The sequence below is a fragment of the Cimex lectularius genome, unplaced genomic scaffold (genome assembly GCF_000648675.2).
Source record: "Cimex lectularius strain Harlan isolate CLEC.00 unplaced genomic scaffold, Clec_2.1 scaffold293, whole genome shotgun sequence".
Classification (NCBI taxonomy): domain Eukaryota; kingdom Metazoa; phylum Arthropoda; class Insecta; order Hemiptera; family Cimicidae; genus Cimex; species Cimex lectularius.
Window position 1 is genome coordinate 99,713 of NW_019392819.1, and position 20,900 is coordinate 120,612.

The window sequence follows — 20,900 nt, forward strand, 5'->3', positions numbered from 1 at the left end:
CAGATTGACATGGAATCTATATTTTTAAAAAATCAGCAGTTTTTTTCCAAATTTAACAGAGCTATAAAACTATACTGTCGATATGATACCGCTGCAGTTCAAGATTTTGTTTAATACCGAGATACACGCGTAATGCGGCCCTTACACGATCAATAATATTGACAATACAGTATGATATTGACAATAATATAGATCATTTAAGCTGAAAAAAAGATTATTGACGGTCGATATTGAAGCGACATTGATGATATCCAGATTTTCTGATCTCGGGGCGTCAATATTTAGAAGTGGAGAGGATATTGTCAATATTATTGAGCGTCTATGGGCATATTCAATAATATTGTCAATTAATTAAGGTTTTTAGTTGAGATAAAACTGAAAAATGGCAAAAAGGAGGGAAAATTCAAAAGGTGGGGTTGAGATGGGAAGTTAGTGTCCGAGTGGATCGAGGTCAGGATAGCTCAAGTGGTAGAGCAGTGGCGTATCTAGACGAAGATCTTGGGTTCGAATCCCGCTCATGCCATTGACTTTTTTATCTCAACTAAAAACCTTAATTAATTGTAATATATTAATTGGTCAAGCGTACCATGAAATTAGTGAATTTAATATTGTCAATACTCAGTTGTTGCCGCGTTTTGTAGGAAAGGAATTGATTTTTGTGCGGAGTATTATGCGTATGTATTGTGTGGAGTATTATGTATGAGTATACGAGTGACCTTGAGACAATGTCTGAAGACTTTTAAACGGTAAACGAGTCAGGTGGAAGAAATAATGTATGCGACGAGGGGACTGAGCGTCCACAAGACGAAGCCCTACGGACCTTTATTGAGTAATTTGAGTTTCACACGTTTCAATTATAGCTTCGCTGATAGTTGCCGCCGACATGATGACAGAGAACTTCAAATCTTCAAAATTTCTTCCTGTAGCTAAGTACCTCAGAGTTAATGCTAATCTCTCATTAACAGGAATGCATTACCTTACCTTTGTGTTCTGCATTCTCAAAAATGGTTCCACCAACTTTTATAATTTTATGAACGTAATTTCTTTCATTTGAAATAATTGTGAAAATCTTGCACATCTGTCAATCTGATTTCCCTCAGCAGCCTCATATGAGAATATTCTTCACGTTTCTTCAACCACTCTTTCATCCATCGATTTCGCTGAACTCGACGAATACTTATGGCTACACAACCTTTTTTTCGATTGTCCATGTTTTCAAAACACCACGAAAATTCACTTGTCCGAATGGTGGAAACAAACGTACTGAGCACATTTATTGATACAATTATTGACACTTATATTGACCGTGTAGGGTATGACGATATTGACGGTGGTACCCTCAAGGAGTAAGCGACTGTATTGACAATACTGATATTGTCAATAACATTGATCGTGTAAGGGCCGCTTAACAGTTAAATGCCTGTTAAAAACAAATAAAACTTGTTTAAACAAAACATTCGTATTTTAGTGGTTTTACAAATATACCAAGGTGTTTTTAATTCTACACGATTCTTCTGCTCTTGATCATCTCTTTACGTCTAAGAATGTTTATTATAAACAGACTTTTTTTCAACATACTTCAATTAGACCACGAATAATCGTTAGATTTCACCTTTCTAGAATATTGTCTTGTCTGTTATTGTTGTACTTTCGAACAGTGGTAATTTCCAACCTAATTGTGAAGTCGTGTCGGGTGTGTCCAGGATGCAAAACGTTTATCACATGTCTACTAGTCCGTCTGACCAACGGAATATTGAAAAACCGTGGATAAAGTGGTACAGCGACAACCCGCTAACAATAAGAGGGGAATAAGGACTCTCTCTTTTTCTCTCTTTCTTTCCATATCTATCTGACTCGCTACCTATTTAACTATCTATCAATCTATCTTTTCTTTCAGTTAGCACTGTTGTCAGTAATACTAAATAAGTATAGTACTTATATTAGTACCTTTGAAACTAATTACTAAGACTAATTACTAGGTAAGAAGCAACTATTAGCAGTCACTGCGCAGGTAATTTACTACTAAAAATCCATGAAATTGTAAAAATCAATCAATGCCTTCTGGTTCTCACACAGGCTTATTAAGCGAATATTCCACCCCACATAAATTAAGATATCAATAAAATCTCTGAATGGAAAAATAATCTCGACGATCTTCTTGAAAATAAGTCCACGACGTCAAAATCCTAATTTTTTATTTTTATTTATTTATGTACATCAATTAATTTCCATTTATAATGGTAGATATTGAATTTATTTTTTCGACAGCGAGTTTTAAATTATAATTTTTTGCTTAAGATTGACTGTTTCAGCTATTTACCCACCATTGAATTTCTTGGAGCTCTAGCAGACTTTTAGACGGTGTCTAAATTTGAAATAGTCACAATGGCCATGTTCAAAATACAATTTTTCTACATCTGTTGCCATTTTCGCCATGCAGGGAATCGTTCGATTGTATTTTTCTCCTGTCTTCTATACGAAAATTTAAGTCATCTTGATGTGACAATGTTTCTTTAATGTATAGTTATTTTATTGATGGGCTGACAAACAGATAAAAAAAATTGCTTTAAAATTAGGGTCGATGGAGGAATATTTATAAAAGTACGCCATCGACCCTAATTTAGATTAAATTATTAATATTGTGTTGTAGGTCGATGGAGAAATATCTAGTACTCTACCGACTAATCAGAATGAGTGCAATGTACATAGGTGTGAATGTATTTATTTGCGCGACTGTATTATAGAAGTTAGTTTTAAGCTAGATTATAGTTTGCATGCGTTGGGGGTTGAAATGACCTAGCTGTCGTAACCCCCTGCCGGAGTCTAACCCCGTTGGTCGCGAAGCGACAATCTCCTGGGCATTTGGCTTAAGGGGGATATTAGCGACCCAACCGCATAAAAGGGTTAGCTGTACTCCCTTCAGGTAGAAGGACAGCATATGAGGAATGACAAACTTCGGGGTGAAAGTACAACAGCTTTAAAATCGAATGTGTTTATACTTTACTGTGTATTATATTTAAAATAGTTAAAATTGTCAAACTTTCATAAATGTTGTTTGTTTTATATATGTGTGCTTATTTTTTAAAAATAAAATGAATGGTCTTGTTTATCTTTATTTCTTATCCATACTTTAAATTTCACTTTATACTATTATTATACGCAAAATGAGAACTATTATAGCCCAAATTGTCGTCTATTCTTTAACCTCTACTTTTTAAGTGCATGTTTTTGTGGTTTGATATTGAACTAGCTTTACAACACGGCGTTGCACAGGGGGATAATATAAAGTATTATATAACTCATTATTTTGAGTATGAAAATTGCTATTGCTAGATAGGAGCTTATACATAAATTAAATGAACACAATTGAATGTTTGATATCAATAATTGTATGTAGTCATGGTATAGATATTTACATATGCAATATTATTTTTGTTTTGGATTACGTTGTATTAAATTGTAATTACTGTTGTATTAAACGTTAAATTCATTGCAATGTTCTTGGATATATAATGTTTTTGGTGATTCCATTTGGCATATATACAAACAACAAATTCCTTGGTTGCCTGGAGCATGTATAATTGTCCATGAGAAAACCATGGATTATCCAAATGTGTGCTTCACAACAATTTCACACAACGCCAACATGACTCCACAAGAATAGCACCACACTTTATGCGCTGAAGATGACTCGAATAAAGGTCGAAACAAGGGCAAAAAATGAAAAAGGTGTTTTCTTAAACTACTTCATTCTTGACCGCTCCTCACGAATCCAACATATTATTAAACAACTACTAACAAAAACTAAACAACAAACTAAAAAAAACCACATAATAACATTGATTGACCTTGTCATTTGTTTATCATTACTGCAAAAGCCAATTTATTTGGAAATTGCAATCGTTTGAATTGGAAAGGCACTTCTGTTGGTATCATTGGTATAGGTTGTATTAGCACATCCTCTCCTTTGAATTTTTGTAAGAATATTAATATTATTGTACTAACAATAAGTTGTCGTTTTGGTGGCATTTGAAACAACAGCAAAATGCAATTCTACAACATAGAGTCAAAAAGTCAGAATTTTTTACAGTATAATTTTTGCACTTTGAAAAAAATAAATAAATTGCTACGACCGTTTAAACAAACGAAATATAGAGGGAACAAGAAGAAGACTGGAAATTAGTAAGTATCGTTGTTAAGGGCACTTTTTGTAAATATGTTCCTTCACGTTGCATACAATAGAGAGATGTGGGGTGCATGTCTGGTGTTACATTACGCGGTGATTGCATCTTTGTGCCAGAGGCCACCTGGGCTACCCTTCCATTCGACTTGTTTAAATAATAATAAAAAGAAAAAAGGGTGGGCAGAAATCCGTTAGGAAGTGACTAACTAGTCCACCCTTTAGGGGAGAGCGGATCCCTTTTTTCTATTCAACCAGTGCAACGAAATTTCAATGGGACTATACTTCCTCATCCCCCTCTCACCCACTTCCGCAACCAATCCCACAAAATCCGTGCTAAAATGACAGAAAGCCCGTGATTTCATTTCTTTTTTTTTTCTTTTTTTTTGGTGCATGTGTCTATGTGTCCTCGTAGCAGACGTTTGGCCCAAACGGAATGTCAGTTTAAACTTTTCAATGAATAAAATTTAAAATTCTCCAGATTTTTAGATTCTACCTATTTTTTCTTTTGGTCTTCCCGTAATTAAATTTTTCAAAAGTAAAATATTTAGTTTTCATAGACGTCTATTTATTTCTGTTCTGTTATAACCCATTTTTAATGAACTTTCTAAAGAAGCTACATCGGCCAGTCACTGAAATCACTCGTTAATACATAGATAGCTTTTTCCGTCAAATTGACCCGTTTTAACGTCAAATTAAGCTTTTCAAATTTCAAATTAACCTTTTATAACTAATTAACTCTATTTAATTTCAACTTACCCCTTTTTAAAATTCAAATTAGCATTTCAAATGGACCTTTAAAATTCAAATTAAGTTTTTCAAATTTCAAATTGACCTTTTATAACTTCAAAGTAACCATTTTTAATTTCAAATTAACCCTTTCTTTAAAGCATTAAAAAAACTTAAAAGATGGCATGAAATAATATGTGCATATTAAAAATAATAATAATTGGGCTCTTAAAAGACTATATTAATTACAATTAAAATTAAATGTTATATAAAATTAAATATAAAAATAAATTATTTATCTTTTAATTTAAGATAAAATGATATAAAAATAAATGAAAAACAAATCATTCTTTCATTAATGTGAGATTTCATAAAAATATAAAATAGTTATTTTATATTAAAAAAAACACGAATTAATAGAAGAATCTTTTGTTTTTATATTTAATTTCAATTGTAATTCATTGTCCCACAAGGATACATTTGTAGACTCATCATGTAACACTTTTACAATGCAGGCTTTCTTATACATCCTACATAATCACCACCTAGCAAACGATACCACAATTTTGTCTACTACTCGAATCCTATCCACGTTACCTCCAACATCCATGAACACGTTGAGTGTATCGAAGATTGGTGCTAAAAGTGGGGGACAAAAAAAAAACAGCCCTCACACATCAAGAACAAAGAGGTCCAAATTTCCATTCGTCAAATACTTAGGACAGCAGACTGGCGTGTAATACCCACACAAGACTTAAGAAGTTGTTACTTAACCTAAGATTTGGACGACTACAAAGACTTCTAGGACCAAAATTTGTCTTGACCGTCAAACCTCAACTAACCCTATGCAAGATTTTACTGTGACCATTTTGGACATACTGAGTGGGGATATACTTGGTGTGGGTCAACCAAGAATGAGTTGGACTGTGGAGTTCAGCCAAGCCATTGACATCACAGCATTCAATCCTTCCAATCAAAAGGGCTCAGACAAATTGTCATTCCTTTTGACAATGATTTGATCAGTTACTGATTCCAAAAGTTTCACTCCAACCTAAGAGAGGGACTATTAGCAGATGACCCATGTCTAGGGAGACAGAGATAACAGAACATATAGGAAAGCCCTTGTGCAATATAGACTTTGATACCAAACCCCTGAGAAGAACGAAAGTTTATATGCTAATGGGGGAAATTCCTACGATTCCAAATGGAAAACATATAGCTTCTGTTGTCTGACATGAATAACATCACTTTTGCTGTCCACTAGTAAAAAGTGGATTACTACTTAAGAAGACTTCTTCTATCTTAAGAGAAAGAAGTATGTAGAATAGATTCTTGAGATCAGACCAAATCATAAAAGAGAAATTTTTTATTAAGTTTGGCATGATCATTAAAAAAAATCTATTTTCTTAAACTAATTTATTTTGATTTATGATTTTTGAGATTCTTTCATTCATTGAACATACTTAATTAAGCTTTGTATGGTAATTAAATTAAAATGTAACAGTATTTTTTTCCAAATATTTTGTCTAAAGAATATACTAGTACTCCAAACAACAGTTATTTTTTATTTTTTATGATTTGGATTTTGCACATTAAACACTCATCATTATCAGGTTGAAGGAGTTACAAACTCAATATTCTCACTCTTACAATTCATGTCGGGAGAAGTGTTGGCAACTACTTAAGTAAATCCCCAAAACGTCCAAAAATTTTAATGTAAAAATAAATCAGGAAATTATAAAAAACAGAAGTTTTTTAACCAGAAAATATTTTATATTTTACAGTGAACTGCTCAATACATTTTTTTTTCTTTATGAACTGATGTACTAACCTCTTGGTATTACATTAGTACACAGTTATTCAGAAATCGTGAGATGCGGTCAGACTGCATCTCACGATTACTGAATAACTATCAATTAACGGTCACTAATCTCTACACATTATGTACACACCTAATCCTCCTAATAGAAATGTGGATTAACAATAAAACAATGACAAATAAAAAAACTGCTCAAACTTACCTGTTATATGAAAGGAGTTTTTCACTTCAATTTGGAAAGAATTGCAATTTTTTCAATATAAAAAAAAACATTTTTGAATCATAATGACCATGTTACCAAAGTGGAAATATATTTATTGACAAAAATATTTAAGCCCATTGTTTTAAATAAATGGTCAAATAGACTATTATATGCTGCATGAGCATTGTTTTTTGGTTGGAAGGTAATGATGTATCGGTCAATAGCACTGAAGATGGAACATACTTAATTTCTTTTTATTATTTTGACTACACATCTGCATTACTTTTAAACAGGAAACAACTAATCAATTATAAAACTTAGTTACATAATATCACAAATTATAACATTTTATTGTAAAACAAAACTCAATTTCAAATTCTTCAGTTATAAAAAGTAGAAAAAGTATTTGACTTGTGTTATAACTAGTTTCCAATTAAAAACAGTTTACACTACAAATTGGCCTTGAGCATGTATAGAACAGTTTTCAGGCAAAAAGTGTAATCAAATCATTCAACCATATTTATCCATTCTAAATATACTGAACTGAATGTGATTTCTAGATAGAATGGCAAATTAATTTACACCCAATATGATAAATGCCTTATATTGACTATTAAAAAAAAAAATTGCAGATAAAAATAGTTTTGTAGAAGATTAAAAGCCAAGCTTAGGCATAATAAATTGAATATACACAGAAAAAATGTTAATATTTTATTTTTGTTGCCCAAATCAGGTATTGGGAAAATAATCTAAGTTGTACAACACAAGTTCTTTATCTTACAAGGCATTTTTTACAGAACTATGGGCAGTGTGCACAGCATATTATTGCATTTGGTGTATTGCATTAAGTGTTGTAACACATGCTATATTAATTATACACACATATTTCAAAAGAAATTTACCACTTTCTAAACTTCAATTTATGCTGTTTTAAGTACTACTGACAGTATAGATTTAAAAAAATCATATTTTTGGTGAAAATGCCAACTTTGCCCAGAAGGCTTGAATTCATTTCATAAAATGTGTAAGTGCCAGAGCCCCAGCGCAGGTGTTCCACGCTGTCTAGAAATTATTTATTATTTCATATTAATATTTTTAGAAACTATCTTCATCTATTTCCATTATTTTTATGTATTTCCATTTTTTTAAAACCCTTTGTAATTAAATGTAGTACATTCATTTACATACTACTAAATTAAATCTAATGATATGCTTTTGAAAGATTATTTTGTTTATGAAATGATTTATTTATTTTAATATAAATATCTATTATACCAAATTAATGTTTAACAACAAATAAAATTTATATTGCCAATGTAAATAAATTGTATTATTGGGAGTTATTTAGCAGACAGCCAAATTGTATCTTTAGTGATCCCCATTTTTATATATATACACATATATAAAGTTTTTTGTTTTATTATTTTTTTTATGTCTCTTCCCAATACCAGTGTTTTGTGCTTGTGGTTGAGTTTCCACTCACATTTACACACATTGTGTTCAAGTGTGTAGCAATCAATTAAAGTTCCATTTTAGTGACAAAAGTTTAAAAATTTTAATCAATTAATCACAATAGGCTTGACTAGGTTTAGTTCTAATCGGTCGGTCGCCTTTCACTATATTTTTTTGTGTAATCTTCAGCATTTTTAAAGAACTTCTTCCTATCCTTGCTAAATTCTTCTGCTAAATCTGCTCGTAAAGGATGCTCTGGCTCTGGATCATTCACTAAAGCAATTAATGCTTGAATAACTGCAACACATAAAAGTTAATTTCAACAATTGAATATTAGATGATTAAATTAAATATTGAATATTACACAATTACAAGCAATGTAACAAATAGTTATCATTGGTATTACATTTTATCACCATAAAATATTACATTGCCATATAAGACCTCATGTCCACTGAGAGCAGAATGCTACGAACTGCTAATGTTTGTTAATCTCTATGTGTTAAATGGTGCATACGTTCCTTGTCAATTCAGCAGTATTTGTTCAAACTTTGTACTGGCAATATGGAAGGGGTTATCGCAGACAACTTTTAGCTTAGATACATACAAAAATTACCTCACCAATTACAAGTTTTGAAGCCATGAGAAAGAAAATGTTTTATAATTTACAGTAAACCCTTCAAGACACTTTTTCTTTATGAACTGGCGCGTTATCTCTTTGGTATTACATGACTTAAACACCTAATCCTCCTATGTAAATAGAAACCTTGATAAAGGTATAAAAACATTAACTAATGAAAAACCACACAAACTTTTTTGGTTACCTGGTAGTATTTATGTTAATAATAATAATAAAAGTGATGGCAATAGGATAAATTAGTCTACGAGTGAATGTTTGGAGTCTTAAGGGATATAGCTAAATTAAGATAGAAGGTTTGGGATGTTAGGGCGTGAAATGACCTTAGCCGTTAAAATGCCCTTAAAAATTAATTATAATAATAATAATAATAAAAGTGGTAATTCGCTTTTATATACCGAGTGTCCCAGTTCATTCTGACGAAACTCAGGAAATCGATTCTACTCTTCGTTTGGAGCAAAAAATGACCAGGAGAAATTTTCATAAAGTTCTTTATTTTGAAGATATTCGTCACCATTTGAAAGAACGCTTAATTTGCTGTAAGATACTTCTATTTGCAATAATCTGAATGACATAAAATGTTAGCAAATATCAGTTGGAACATGTCAAAATTACAAAATTTAAAATTTTGGTCATGATTGCACGTTCTACTGAGGTTACAAAAAAATACCTACAACTTGTCAAATTTCACAAAAACTTCTTCATCTAATATGCTTTATGTTGATATATCCAGGTTTTTAAATAACATTCTGGTAGAGATGAAAAATAACAATAGAATATTCGAAAACGTGAGCTAAGGTAAATTTGAAGGGGCAGGGATAGAAATAAATCAATTAGAACTCGCTTTGTAAAATAAAAATGACACACACACTTGTGCAAACAAAATCATGTTTCAGTTACACACCCTATCTGATACATTCTGTGATGATTATTGTTTAAACTTCGATCCCATCCAGAATTTTTCATTCAACCAGTCAAACAAGTGTCATTTTTATTTTAGATTGTTCACCTGTTTTTGGTTATTCACTCAAATTTGACTTCAGGCCTTTTTGAATGTTTCAACTCCTAGTGGACGCAAGGCCTAAGATGAGATACTTCAAAAAATAAGGAATACGTTTAAAATTAAATATGTAAGTACAGGATTGTATTGAAAATAATTTATTTGTAGCCTGCACTTATCAATACTTATTACAAATATGTGTATTTTTTTCCTCCCAGTCACAACAATGACACTATGGCCAGCACTGCACCCGAAGGAAGCATGTTAAAAGAAACCAGCCAACACTGGTACTTAATATGAAGGATTAATGCACAAGGAAATCTCGTGACATGGTGGGTTTTTTGAATAGGAAAGTGTAGAGTGGGCTTGTGCAGTGGGGTTAGGATGGATGAAGGGCTTCATGTGAAATTTTTGAAATTGGGATCAGATCTGTTCATTGACAAAGGGAATGTTGAGGTTAGTGTGGAGATTAGAAACATAGTAAGAAGCTTTGACAATTTGCCTGAACTCTTTTGATTGGAAGGATTGGATGTGTTGAATGATGGATCCCACAGTTCCACTTCATAGCCTATGTCACAGCGTCTTGTATAAAGTTAATTAAGATGCAACAGTCAAAACAGATTTTGGTCTTAAAATTGTTCAAGTCTTCTGTTATGCTGCCTTTTAAGTCTTATGTGATTCTACGTCAGTAGTCTGTTGTCTATGTAAAGTCTGATTTGAGTGGAAGTCAGTTCCTTGTTAGTGATGTGCAGTGAAGAGCAACTGTTTTTCAATGTAAATGTAACTGCGTATATACAGAGTTGCTTGATTTTGTGCACCAGTCTTTAATAAATTCAAGGTGTTCTTGGATGTTGGAGGTTCGATAGGATTCAAGTTAGAACATATTGTGGTCTGCATAGGTGGTGATGATGGTATTGGGATGTGTAAGAAACTCAGCAGTGTACATGTTTTACAGGATGAGACCAAGAGTACCTTTGTGGGACACTGACTTTTGGATAAGATTTGGGTTAGAGGACAAAAAATTGCGGTATGATCCGTCAAATAAATTTAAAATTATTTGCGATCAAGACCGGAATGCCAACAATTTGATGATTTTTTAAATATTTTTTCGTAAATCGTTGGAAAATACTTATCGATAACATATGACATGAATATATTTATTTTAAACGTTAATTTAGAATTATCATAGTAATCAGTTAAAAAGTAAAACATTCATCACCTTGGTCTGTTTTTGTGGCTGGCTTCCAGTTTTCCGCACTAATGATAGGTAAGCATACTTGGCCCTTTTCATCTATATTAGGATGGTAGATTTTAGTCTTGAAGCATATTTTTGGTGGTTTGAAAGGATACTCCGCAGGAAAATTAATTTCAATCCTAAATGAGCCTTTATTGTAAGGTGGGTTATCCTAAAACAACAAATCATAATATTCTGTTACTTAAAACCTAAACAAGTCAGACAAAATGATGATGGGATTAATTATTTTCTCTTGTGGAAAATCTCTATTATTTAAAATAATAAGGTATAAAACAAATTCTGTTTTTCCCATTCGTATTTTTGTCATTATATTTTTAATATTGTATTTTTGGTTTTGTAATGTTGTAAAATAATGTATCTTAATAATGAATAAATAATATAATAATGTAAAATAATGAATAAACATGACACTTATAATAACATATTGTGAAATAAAATAGATCCTCAAGGTTGAAGATTTAAAAAAAAATTATTATAGAAAAAATTCCTACAGCTGCCTTGGAAAGGGTGTCACTGCCTGCGTTCATTTCAATTTGTTTTATTTATTTATTAATTTATTGGAAGCGATTTTTTTATTTTTTTATTATTTTGTGTGTGTTTGGTTATTTAAATTAATTATTTACCCATTTTGTATGAGTGTGTAAAATAAAGGAAAATTATTGTAGAATGTGTTAACAACTTTTATTCAACTACACACCCAAACTGAACAAACATTCTGCAAGTAGTTTACTTCATTTACTTAGAGGTTCGGGGACACAACTGTTGTGTCATTCAATTTATATCACTTCAATAAACATAATAAAAAAGAAATAAAATATGTTAAAAAATCATTTACGTTATTTTAAAGCACCAGACTAGAGAGCCTACATGATAAATTGGGTTCCGCTGTGAGCAACCAAAATGGACAAGCATAGGCTGCAGTCAATTTGTAAATGCCGATAATTGGCAACTATCATTTTTACTGTACAATGTATTATATTATACTTACAGGTACAATTAAGCCAGTCCATAATAAAATATTGGTATCATCTACATGTATATCTCTGAAGGACCTAAGGCCAGATGACCGTATGTCATTTAACTCCTGTAAAAAAAATTTGAAAATATTACACATCTCATAAAAATGTATGTATTTTGTTAAATCTATGACAATTTGATTTAAAAGCAATGTGAAATGTTTACACTATGTTCAGAAATAGTTTTAACATAGATCAATTGTTTTAAGTGCAAAAGGGCATAATCCCTTTGACTCCTATTAAAAAAAAGTATTGGTAACCAGAAAATCATTATTTAGTGATAACATGAAAAATCTATAATTAAAATTAAAATTAAACCCTAATGAGAGATGTGGCTAATATAATTATTAACAGATTGTTCCAACCTTTTTTTTTGCCAACATATTTTTTGGGGGCGACAGACAGCTGTTAACCATTGTCGCTTTCTGAAAAAATTAAATATTTCTTTTTATTTAAATGTCAATAAACAGCTTTATTTATTTTTTTTTTTGGGGGGGGAGTATGTAGTAGCACAGCACAGGGGAAACATGCCATATCAAACTTTGTTAAAATTGTTAACAGGAGCAATGTCAAAGTTGGTCAAAATCTTTGACTTTATTATTACACTTTTAGGTTGGTGTGTGTATGTGTGTGTGGGGGGGCAAATATTTTTAAATTATAATTGAAAAAAGTTAATAAGTATTTATTTAATTAAAAATGCACAAGAAATGATATTTATTCACACCATCCTTTCTCTGGAACAACCATGATAACTCACCAGTTCAGAGACAGGAATAGCATTATTTTAATTACCGAGTTTAATTTTCAAAATGTATGAACATGTATTATCTTTGTACGAGCACATTTTAGGCAGCAAATTGTATGATGATTTTTTGATTTGAAGTAAGTAAAAATTTTACTAATGGTTTAATTAATTAATTAATTTAATGGTTTATTCACATTTAAATGTAAATGAAATTTCTCTGGGGAATCGTGACAGCTCAGTGACAATATATTCTTACATCTAAAAAGTTTTATCATTAATTATTTATAACTGGCTGTTTCTTGGTTAGGACTGACAAGTATTATTTGATTATGGCAAATAAATATACATATGAACACCAATTCTCAGCAATTAACAATTACAATCAGGACATTTGAAGATGTATTAAAATTGTTAAAAGGAACAAAAGTGTCCATGAGTGAGTGAGCAGACAGAAATTATTTTAACTGATTCGAGTTGCTCGAAATCAGAGTAATCATTAGGAGTTAGATTATTCTCAGTTTAAGTTGGTATGTTCCTGGCTATAAGCTGCAGGGCAAGTCTAATTGAAGGATGTTAGAAAGTGTTTATTCACATGGCAATTAACAAGAAAAGACACTCATTTCAACCTTTCTCTGTGGGAGTAGTGACAAATAAGATTCAATTATAGTTTTATTTCCTTGAATTTAATTTAAAAGATAAATTAACAACAGGCAGGCGATGGGTTCCATCTAGCGTAACTTTGTTAACAACTATCAAATAAGTATTCCTTTGAAATATAAAATTTTTGACGCAGTGCTGCGGGCATTATTTGTTATGCTTGTCAGGTATAGGGACATGAGCACTAAAAGGTGCTTGAGATAATGCAGAGAGTATTTATAAAACAGTTATTCTGTCTGCCTAATGATACACTAATGTCCTTTTTACATTTGGAAATGGGAAGGAATACTACATTCATTTTCTTTCTAAGCTGCACTTCTCTTATGTATTACAGATCTAGTCAAATGATTCGAGGGATAGATTAACCCATCTAGTAACCACAGAAATTATAAAACATATAACATCTTGGTATGAAAGCTGTCTACAGCTGGCCGATACTTGCAATTAGATGACAGGCCGAGTTACAAGAGGAAAGAGCACACCAACTCTAATAAGCTGCTATTAACACAAAAGAAAAAGAGGGATTCCTATTCTCAGCAAAATACTACCAGCATCACAAAATCTATCATAATTTAAAATTAAATGTCATGAAAAAAAAAAACATTATTAGGCTAAGAAATGAAATGATAAATCCGAATTACAAGCTGTGGATTAGTGGAGTAAACTTTAAGTATTCATTTAACCTGAACCATTAAACCTGAAAGCTGTTTCCACTTTGTTGGTGAATGCCCACTCCTCAACTATTATATGGTGCAGTTTTTAATAAGAAGTCCCACAGACAGAATTTTTCGATTTAGACAATGTAAATAATTGGATTAATCTGGCCCTATTTTTAAAATGTCTATCATTGTACAGAAATATATTCATCGAGAAATTTAATTTTTAAGTATTTCAATCTTTTTATTATTTTGTTGTGCAATATTAATTTCTATCATAGTTTTTTGTTTGAATGATTCTTTTAGTAATGTGTAAACTTATTATATATAAAATGTTTAGTCAAAACAATGTTTATTATTATTATTAGAGTCTTTTCTTGTTAATTGCCATGTGAATAAACACTTTTTGACATATTCAATTATATTAAAATTTTGTAATATAAAAAAATACTTATCCTGCAGTTTATGGCAAAGTATACACCGACTTTAATAATTCCAATGATATAAGAAACTTCAGTCAGTTAAAACATTTCAGCCTATTTAATTTATCTTGGAAACTTAGAATCCAGTCATTCCAGCCCAAAATCCTTCGAAACAGTGCACAACGCTCCTACTTTGTGTCCAACTCGATCTACACCGACTTCTGAATCCCATTTTTCCTTGATACAGTCAGATCTTTCTCTCTCTTTTTTTTTTTATCTGCTCCTTGCCTTGGCCTAAGAGGCACTATCAGAGATTACTCCTCAGCAAAATATGCGCTGCCTGAGGTTATTATCCAATTCCTTCTGAAATCTTTGGTGCAATTATATTGCACACAGGATAATCAACATGTAGGTATCTCGGTTATAAGGGGGCTACTTTTTTTTTTTTTTTTTTCAATTAAAAGGGTAATAAATACAATTTTGTTTCATTATAATAAATTATAATTTATCCTCTATGTTAATAAATATTTTTAACAAAATAAATAAATAGTTATAAATAATTATGCTCATAAGACTAACCACAGAAATAAATTTAACTAGGTCACCTTTTGGTTGAGACCAGCCTTTTTTTCTCCATCACACTAATGACAAATTCTATTGATGCCTTTGTTTTCCTTGCTGAACATTTCGTTCCAAGATAGTTGAATGCCTTCAAAATTCATTCTGGCTAACAATCTGGTTCTTTCTCGATAGTAGAGACTGCATCTTAAAACTGCGTTGTGTTTAACGTTTTCTACTTCTCTTTGACATGGGTATTCTAGACTATCATTTTTGGCAAAGAAATGTAACTTCCAGCAAAATCGCCATGTATAAATACAAATTGTGAAACAGTATTGTTAATTTCTATCTTATTTTTAATTCATTCTCTTATATCTGTCAAGCATTCATGTGTTGTCCTTTACAGCTTGCATTCCAGCATGTTTGCCTCTCATTTGTGGCCCTTCCTCTGCTTCTTTCAGTGCGCTGACAGGGATGTTGGGTGTTATAACATTCCTGATGTCCCATAATGCACATATTTTTTTATCGCTATGTCTATGAGCAGCTGCCTCACAATGACTTGCAGTGCATCAGTGGATACCGTTCAATAAGCTTTGTCCTCGAAACAATACGAAGTTGATATAAACGTCTCCATTAAACTCTAGAACTTCATGCCAAACCCCTAGTCCAACACCTTTCAAACGGAACCATCCTCAACAATCCTCTGTGAAGCCTAAAGTGATGGTGCGATATTTTTGTTTTTGATGGGGAGTGTACATTACAAATTCCACTGATTGCAAATAACATTGGTTATTTAAAACTCTTTCTTCCAGAACAATATTTCATGAGAATTTTTGCATTTTTTTAACAATTTGAATGAACTTCAAACATCCAGTTTAATCACTAGTCGCAAAGAAAAAGTTTGAATGCTTTTTTTTGTTTTCCCCCACTTGGTAACTGTCATGTAAAGATTTATCATGTTTATAAATAATAATAAAATAATATGTGTCAGTCCAGACCAAGATACCTTCCTATTAAAGCATGGGAATCATAGTGAGTAATTTTAATTGATTTATTATTTTTTATGCATAGTGTGGTTGAATTGAAAAATTAGTGTCATGAGTACGACTCGAACCCACGACATCAATATCAGTACCTCGGCGTTCTAACCACTTGAACTACCATGACTTCTTCCCTCTTTTCAGCCAATATTCAAATATCACTATATTACATAGTTATATATTTATTTAAAAATAATTAAATATTAATATTCGGCTACTGATTTGGATGTAATGGGTTCGAGTCCCGCTCATAACATTAGTTTTTCAACTCAACCAAACTTTGCAAAAAAAATTAAATCAATTAAAATCATTACTCTGGTTAATAATGGTTATTATACCAAAAACACTATGTTAATCATGATTAATCATCTTAGAAATAAGACTATAAAAGTCTCTGATTTGTCATTACTCCCACAGTGTCTTTGAATGAGTGTCTTTTCTTGTTAATTGCTACGTGAATAAACACTTTTTAACATATTCAATTATATTAAAAAGTACTTGCCCTGCAGCTTATAACCAGATACACACCAACTAAAACAGCGTAGCCGAGTGGTCAGTGTAATAGGACTCTTGGCTCATAAACCCTGCGGTCATGGGTTCGATTCCCCTGGCCCTTTTTTTCATGATATTCTTCCCCCATTTATACAATGCATCGTCAAATACACATGTCTTCTTTGGCTAATATGTTATGTTTGAAGGACATTAAAATAAGAAAAAACAGAATAATCAACTCCTTTAACAATTCCTCTTATAACATGCAACTTCGGTTTCCAGTCAGTTAAAATAATGTCCGTCTGTTCAACTTAGAATCCAGTCAAAAATCCTTAGAATGACTGCCCAAGGTCCCTACTTCGAATGCACCTCTGTATACCCAGACTTCCAAATCCCGTCCTTGCAACTGTAAGAACGCCTCCATGAAACCCTGGAACCTTATCCCAGTCCTCTAGTTCAACCCCTTTCAATCCGAACCTCTCTCGACAATCCTCTAAGACGCATAAATCTCCAAGACCTAAAGACTTCCACTCTGAGGAATGAGAGTAGTGTTGTGATAGCGGACAACTGAGATTACTTGCTCTGCTCTGGTACTGTTGTAACATAATAAATAAATCAACAAAAAAAAGTACATGTGTTCCTGGTTGTGGGTATAAAAAAATATTTTTTTAAATATATTTGAAGGCTGTTAAATAGTTACATTTAGATGGAAATTGACAAGAAAAGACACTCATTCAAGACATTCTCAGTGGGAGTCTTGACATACCACCAACTCAGAGAAAACCAATTTCTTATTTTCATGTGCAACTAACAGAAATTGAAGAAGAAAGTTTCCAAATTAAAGCTTTTATCGATTGTCCGGTGAAGTGGAAGGCCATCGTGTTCAGCCAATATCGAATGGTTAATACAGGGGATAAATCAATAATAAAAATGCTATGTATGAATCGTGATTTTTCATCCGTTTGTTAAGAGCTGGAGACACGAATGCCCAACGGAACTTCGAAAACACTTTATTTTCTTTAAATTCCCTTCGAAACAAGGCGAAAATTTGGAAAAAACCACTTCGGACCGTTGAAAAAGGAAAAAGTCACTTTCACAGTACATACAAACCAATAATCCCAGCATTTTTTAAATGAAAAATGACTGGGTAAACGAAAAATCTGTTTTTCTTTTTTTAAATAAAACGAAATCCTTCATCCCAAGACGAAAACAAGTAGATTTAAATAATTAATACCTTTTGTAACCTACGCGTTGCAGACATCTTTCCGTGTCAAAAGTGGGATTGGAACTGGCGAGTGGCGACTGGGGAGCCTAGTCACAGGCGAGAGCGAGCGCGAGATACGTAATTTGAGAAATCCGACTCGTCCCGTTACGCCCCTTTTAAAAAGGTCCGATAATATAAAGACTTCTTTCGTATTGTATTTTTTCTTCTTTTTTCACTCTTGGAAATGCACTTCCGACTTTTCTTCGACAACTTTTCCAATCGGGAATAACCGTTTTCGTCCGGCTCCCCACCAGACGTGTCGTCCTTTCGTCTGCACTAAGTCCTTTTCGCTTTTCATTTTTGTATTTTTTAAGGGCCGATTAGAAACCGCAAGGGGAAAAACATGGACCTTTCTAAGTCCTTCTGATGTTAAAACTGGGGGTCTTGAACGGGACTTAGCTCCGGCTAAGCCGAGGATAAATTTCGGAAGGGCACCTGACATGCTCACAGTTGTGACTGTTTACACAAAATCATCTGATTTTTATAAAAATTTAAATTTCTCTGCTTTCTAGATAAACTAAATCATTTTAAAAATATATAGATTGAAAAAAGTAAAAATTTAAAATTTGTCGTTTTAGTGCGCGTTTATACCGTTGAAAATAGAAATCTAACGTTCAAAAGGAACTTTAGGTGCACCGGTGGCAGAACGGTTTAAGCGTTGAAACAGCGCTCATCACAGCAAGGTAAATGTCCCGGGTTCGAATCCAGCGGCCGTGCATTCGAAACCTACACACTTTAAAATGTGCTTCACGGGCACCCGAGGGTTCATATGTGACTTTTTTATGAGTATTCTGCTTTTATGGCAGCTTGGCAGCTTATGAGGATTTTTACGTCAGTCAAACCTGTTTGCAGTACAGCATAGTTACAGGTTCTTGCCCATCAAATACATGAAATATGTATCTAACATGTAATTCAATAATTGTGTTTCTTCGCTAGCATGTAGGTGAAGCTACCTAATTCCTAGCTACCTAAAGCTGACAAACTGGCCAAAGGAGGACATGCAGACCATATATAGGCCTAGAACCTTCTTAGGATAGCAAGAGCAACCTCAGACTCCTTCATCACATAATGGTTTCACAAAAACAAAAGGAGACGTGGACGAACTCTAGAGGTGCCAGCCACATTAAACTTATGATTAAAGAACCATCACCAAAACTCGCAACCGCATTGCTTAAGTTAGAAAGGGTAAAACTTATAGGAGTAGTAGGACTATATGGATACACAACATGGGCTTATTCAACAATGACCCCATTTGTAGGTTATGCAATGATGAGGAAAAATACCATCCATATCATCTTGGAATGTGAGGCAATCGCACAATGGACAAGGAAATCAAGAAGACCCAGAGAAAATAATTGCAGCAATAAGTTTCTGATATAAGAAACTTGGAAAAGTATAAGAAGACTGGATAGTATGGCTGCAGTGCTTTGTGAATACAAAATCCCCGCTTCTTAGTAAGTCCATCATCATCTGGAGGGTTCCAGTTTATTACGCAGTTATGTTAGCTGCAGTTATGTTGCTTAAAGTTCTAGTGGGTGGGATCTAGAGTTTGAAAAATATTTATGATGGTTACTCGTTTTTGAACATAGAGAACATGCAATTGCGTTGATACATCTAGTGGCTTGAATCGAACGTTTTATACATTTAAAAATCTCGATCTATTTCACTCAGGATAACTTCGTGAGATTTTTCCTGCAGTCTGCGGGGCGATGAACCTATTATTTGACCTTTACCGAGGTCTGTCTATCCTGTGTTTTTCTGTCAAACGCTACGATAACTGGTTGAAATATGGAATACTATTTAGTTTGGTGATGACAATACCTCTTATTTTGGGAGCAAGGACATACAACTTTATTGTGTGACACAGATCTAGTAAGTGAAATAGTAATGATGGTGTTGAGGATACCAGGAAACTATGGTTTGGTATTTACCGAGCACTGCAACCATTTGCCTTAGTACTATATATTCCTAATTCCTTAGTTCAGTTCAGTTGACTTGATCCTTCTTTTAAGAAGAATTAGATTATTGACTGCCATTGCTACAATTCTTTTTTCGGTGTCTTCCTAGTACTACGGGATATGTCTCCATTGTGCGGCTGCTTCGCATTATTTAAATTATTGGAATATAATCATGGGTGGTCACCAATGAACATATTCATGTTGGGTAGGTGTTCGCTTAGATGCCGGTGTATATTCCTATTTTACTCTATCTAACTCTAACAATGTATTTTGGCGAGGTTTCTTTAACCACGAGTTTACTACGCCTTGCACCTCTGGAGTTCGTCTATTGCTCCTTTAATTATGTGTAGGCCGATTATGAGATGCAAGATTCAAGGTTTGATCTTGTTATCCCAATTATAGGTTCTGGGCCAATAGCTGGTCTTACTGACTGTCAATTTGTTATGTTTTTCCAGGTTTTGGAGATTTTGGATGTGACCATTTTACATGCTAATGCTTGTAGGGCTGGCTGTTTGATCTTATGAGGTCTTGTCAGCATAAATCCCTAATGAGTTTGACTGTTCATATTTTCCAAACTTTACCAAAATTATTAAGAAATATCGCTACGCACCAAAACTCATTTTTACGTTAAAAATACAGACTTGCGCTAAACTATATATGCCAACAACAAGAACTGAACAGATATTGGTTGGGCCAAAATCAGACATTTAGACCACTATCGTTCATCTCCGGAATCTCCCACGTTACCTTAAACGACGTTAAACCAGAATCCTACTAACCCTTTAGTTAGCTCCTTAGCAGCGAGAATGAAGCCTAAG

General features: G+C 32.8%; 1 protein-coding gene across 2 annotated transcripts; it reads right to left on the reverse strand.

The window, feature by feature from the left end:
• Window positions 1–7,163: 7,163 nt before the first annotated feature.
• Window positions 7,164–18,388, reverse strand: LOC106663351 (ubiquitin-conjugating enzyme E2 L3-like). 2 transcript variants are annotated; one of them, XM_024228408.1, is made up of 5 exons: window positions 18,095–18,388; window positions 12,656–12,715; window positions 12,263–12,358; window positions 11,239–11,425; window positions 7,164–8,679 (listed from the first exon to the last, which is right to left on the reverse strand). In XM_024228408.1, the coding sequence occupies exons 1-5, from the start codon at window positions 18,119–18,121 to the stop codon at window positions 8,525–8,527; spliced, it is 525 nt and encodes a 174-aa protein (XP_024084176.1). In that variant the 5' UTR covers window positions 18,122–18,388; the 3' UTR covers window positions 7,164–8,524. The 2 variants fall into 2 exon arrangements, with proteins under 2 accessions (XP_024084176.1, XP_014243630.1); XM_014388144.2 differs by lacking the exon at window positions 12,656–12,715 and having other exon boundaries at window positions 18,095–18,384.
• Between the last annotated feature and the right edge of the window lie 2,512 nt (window positions 18,389–20,900).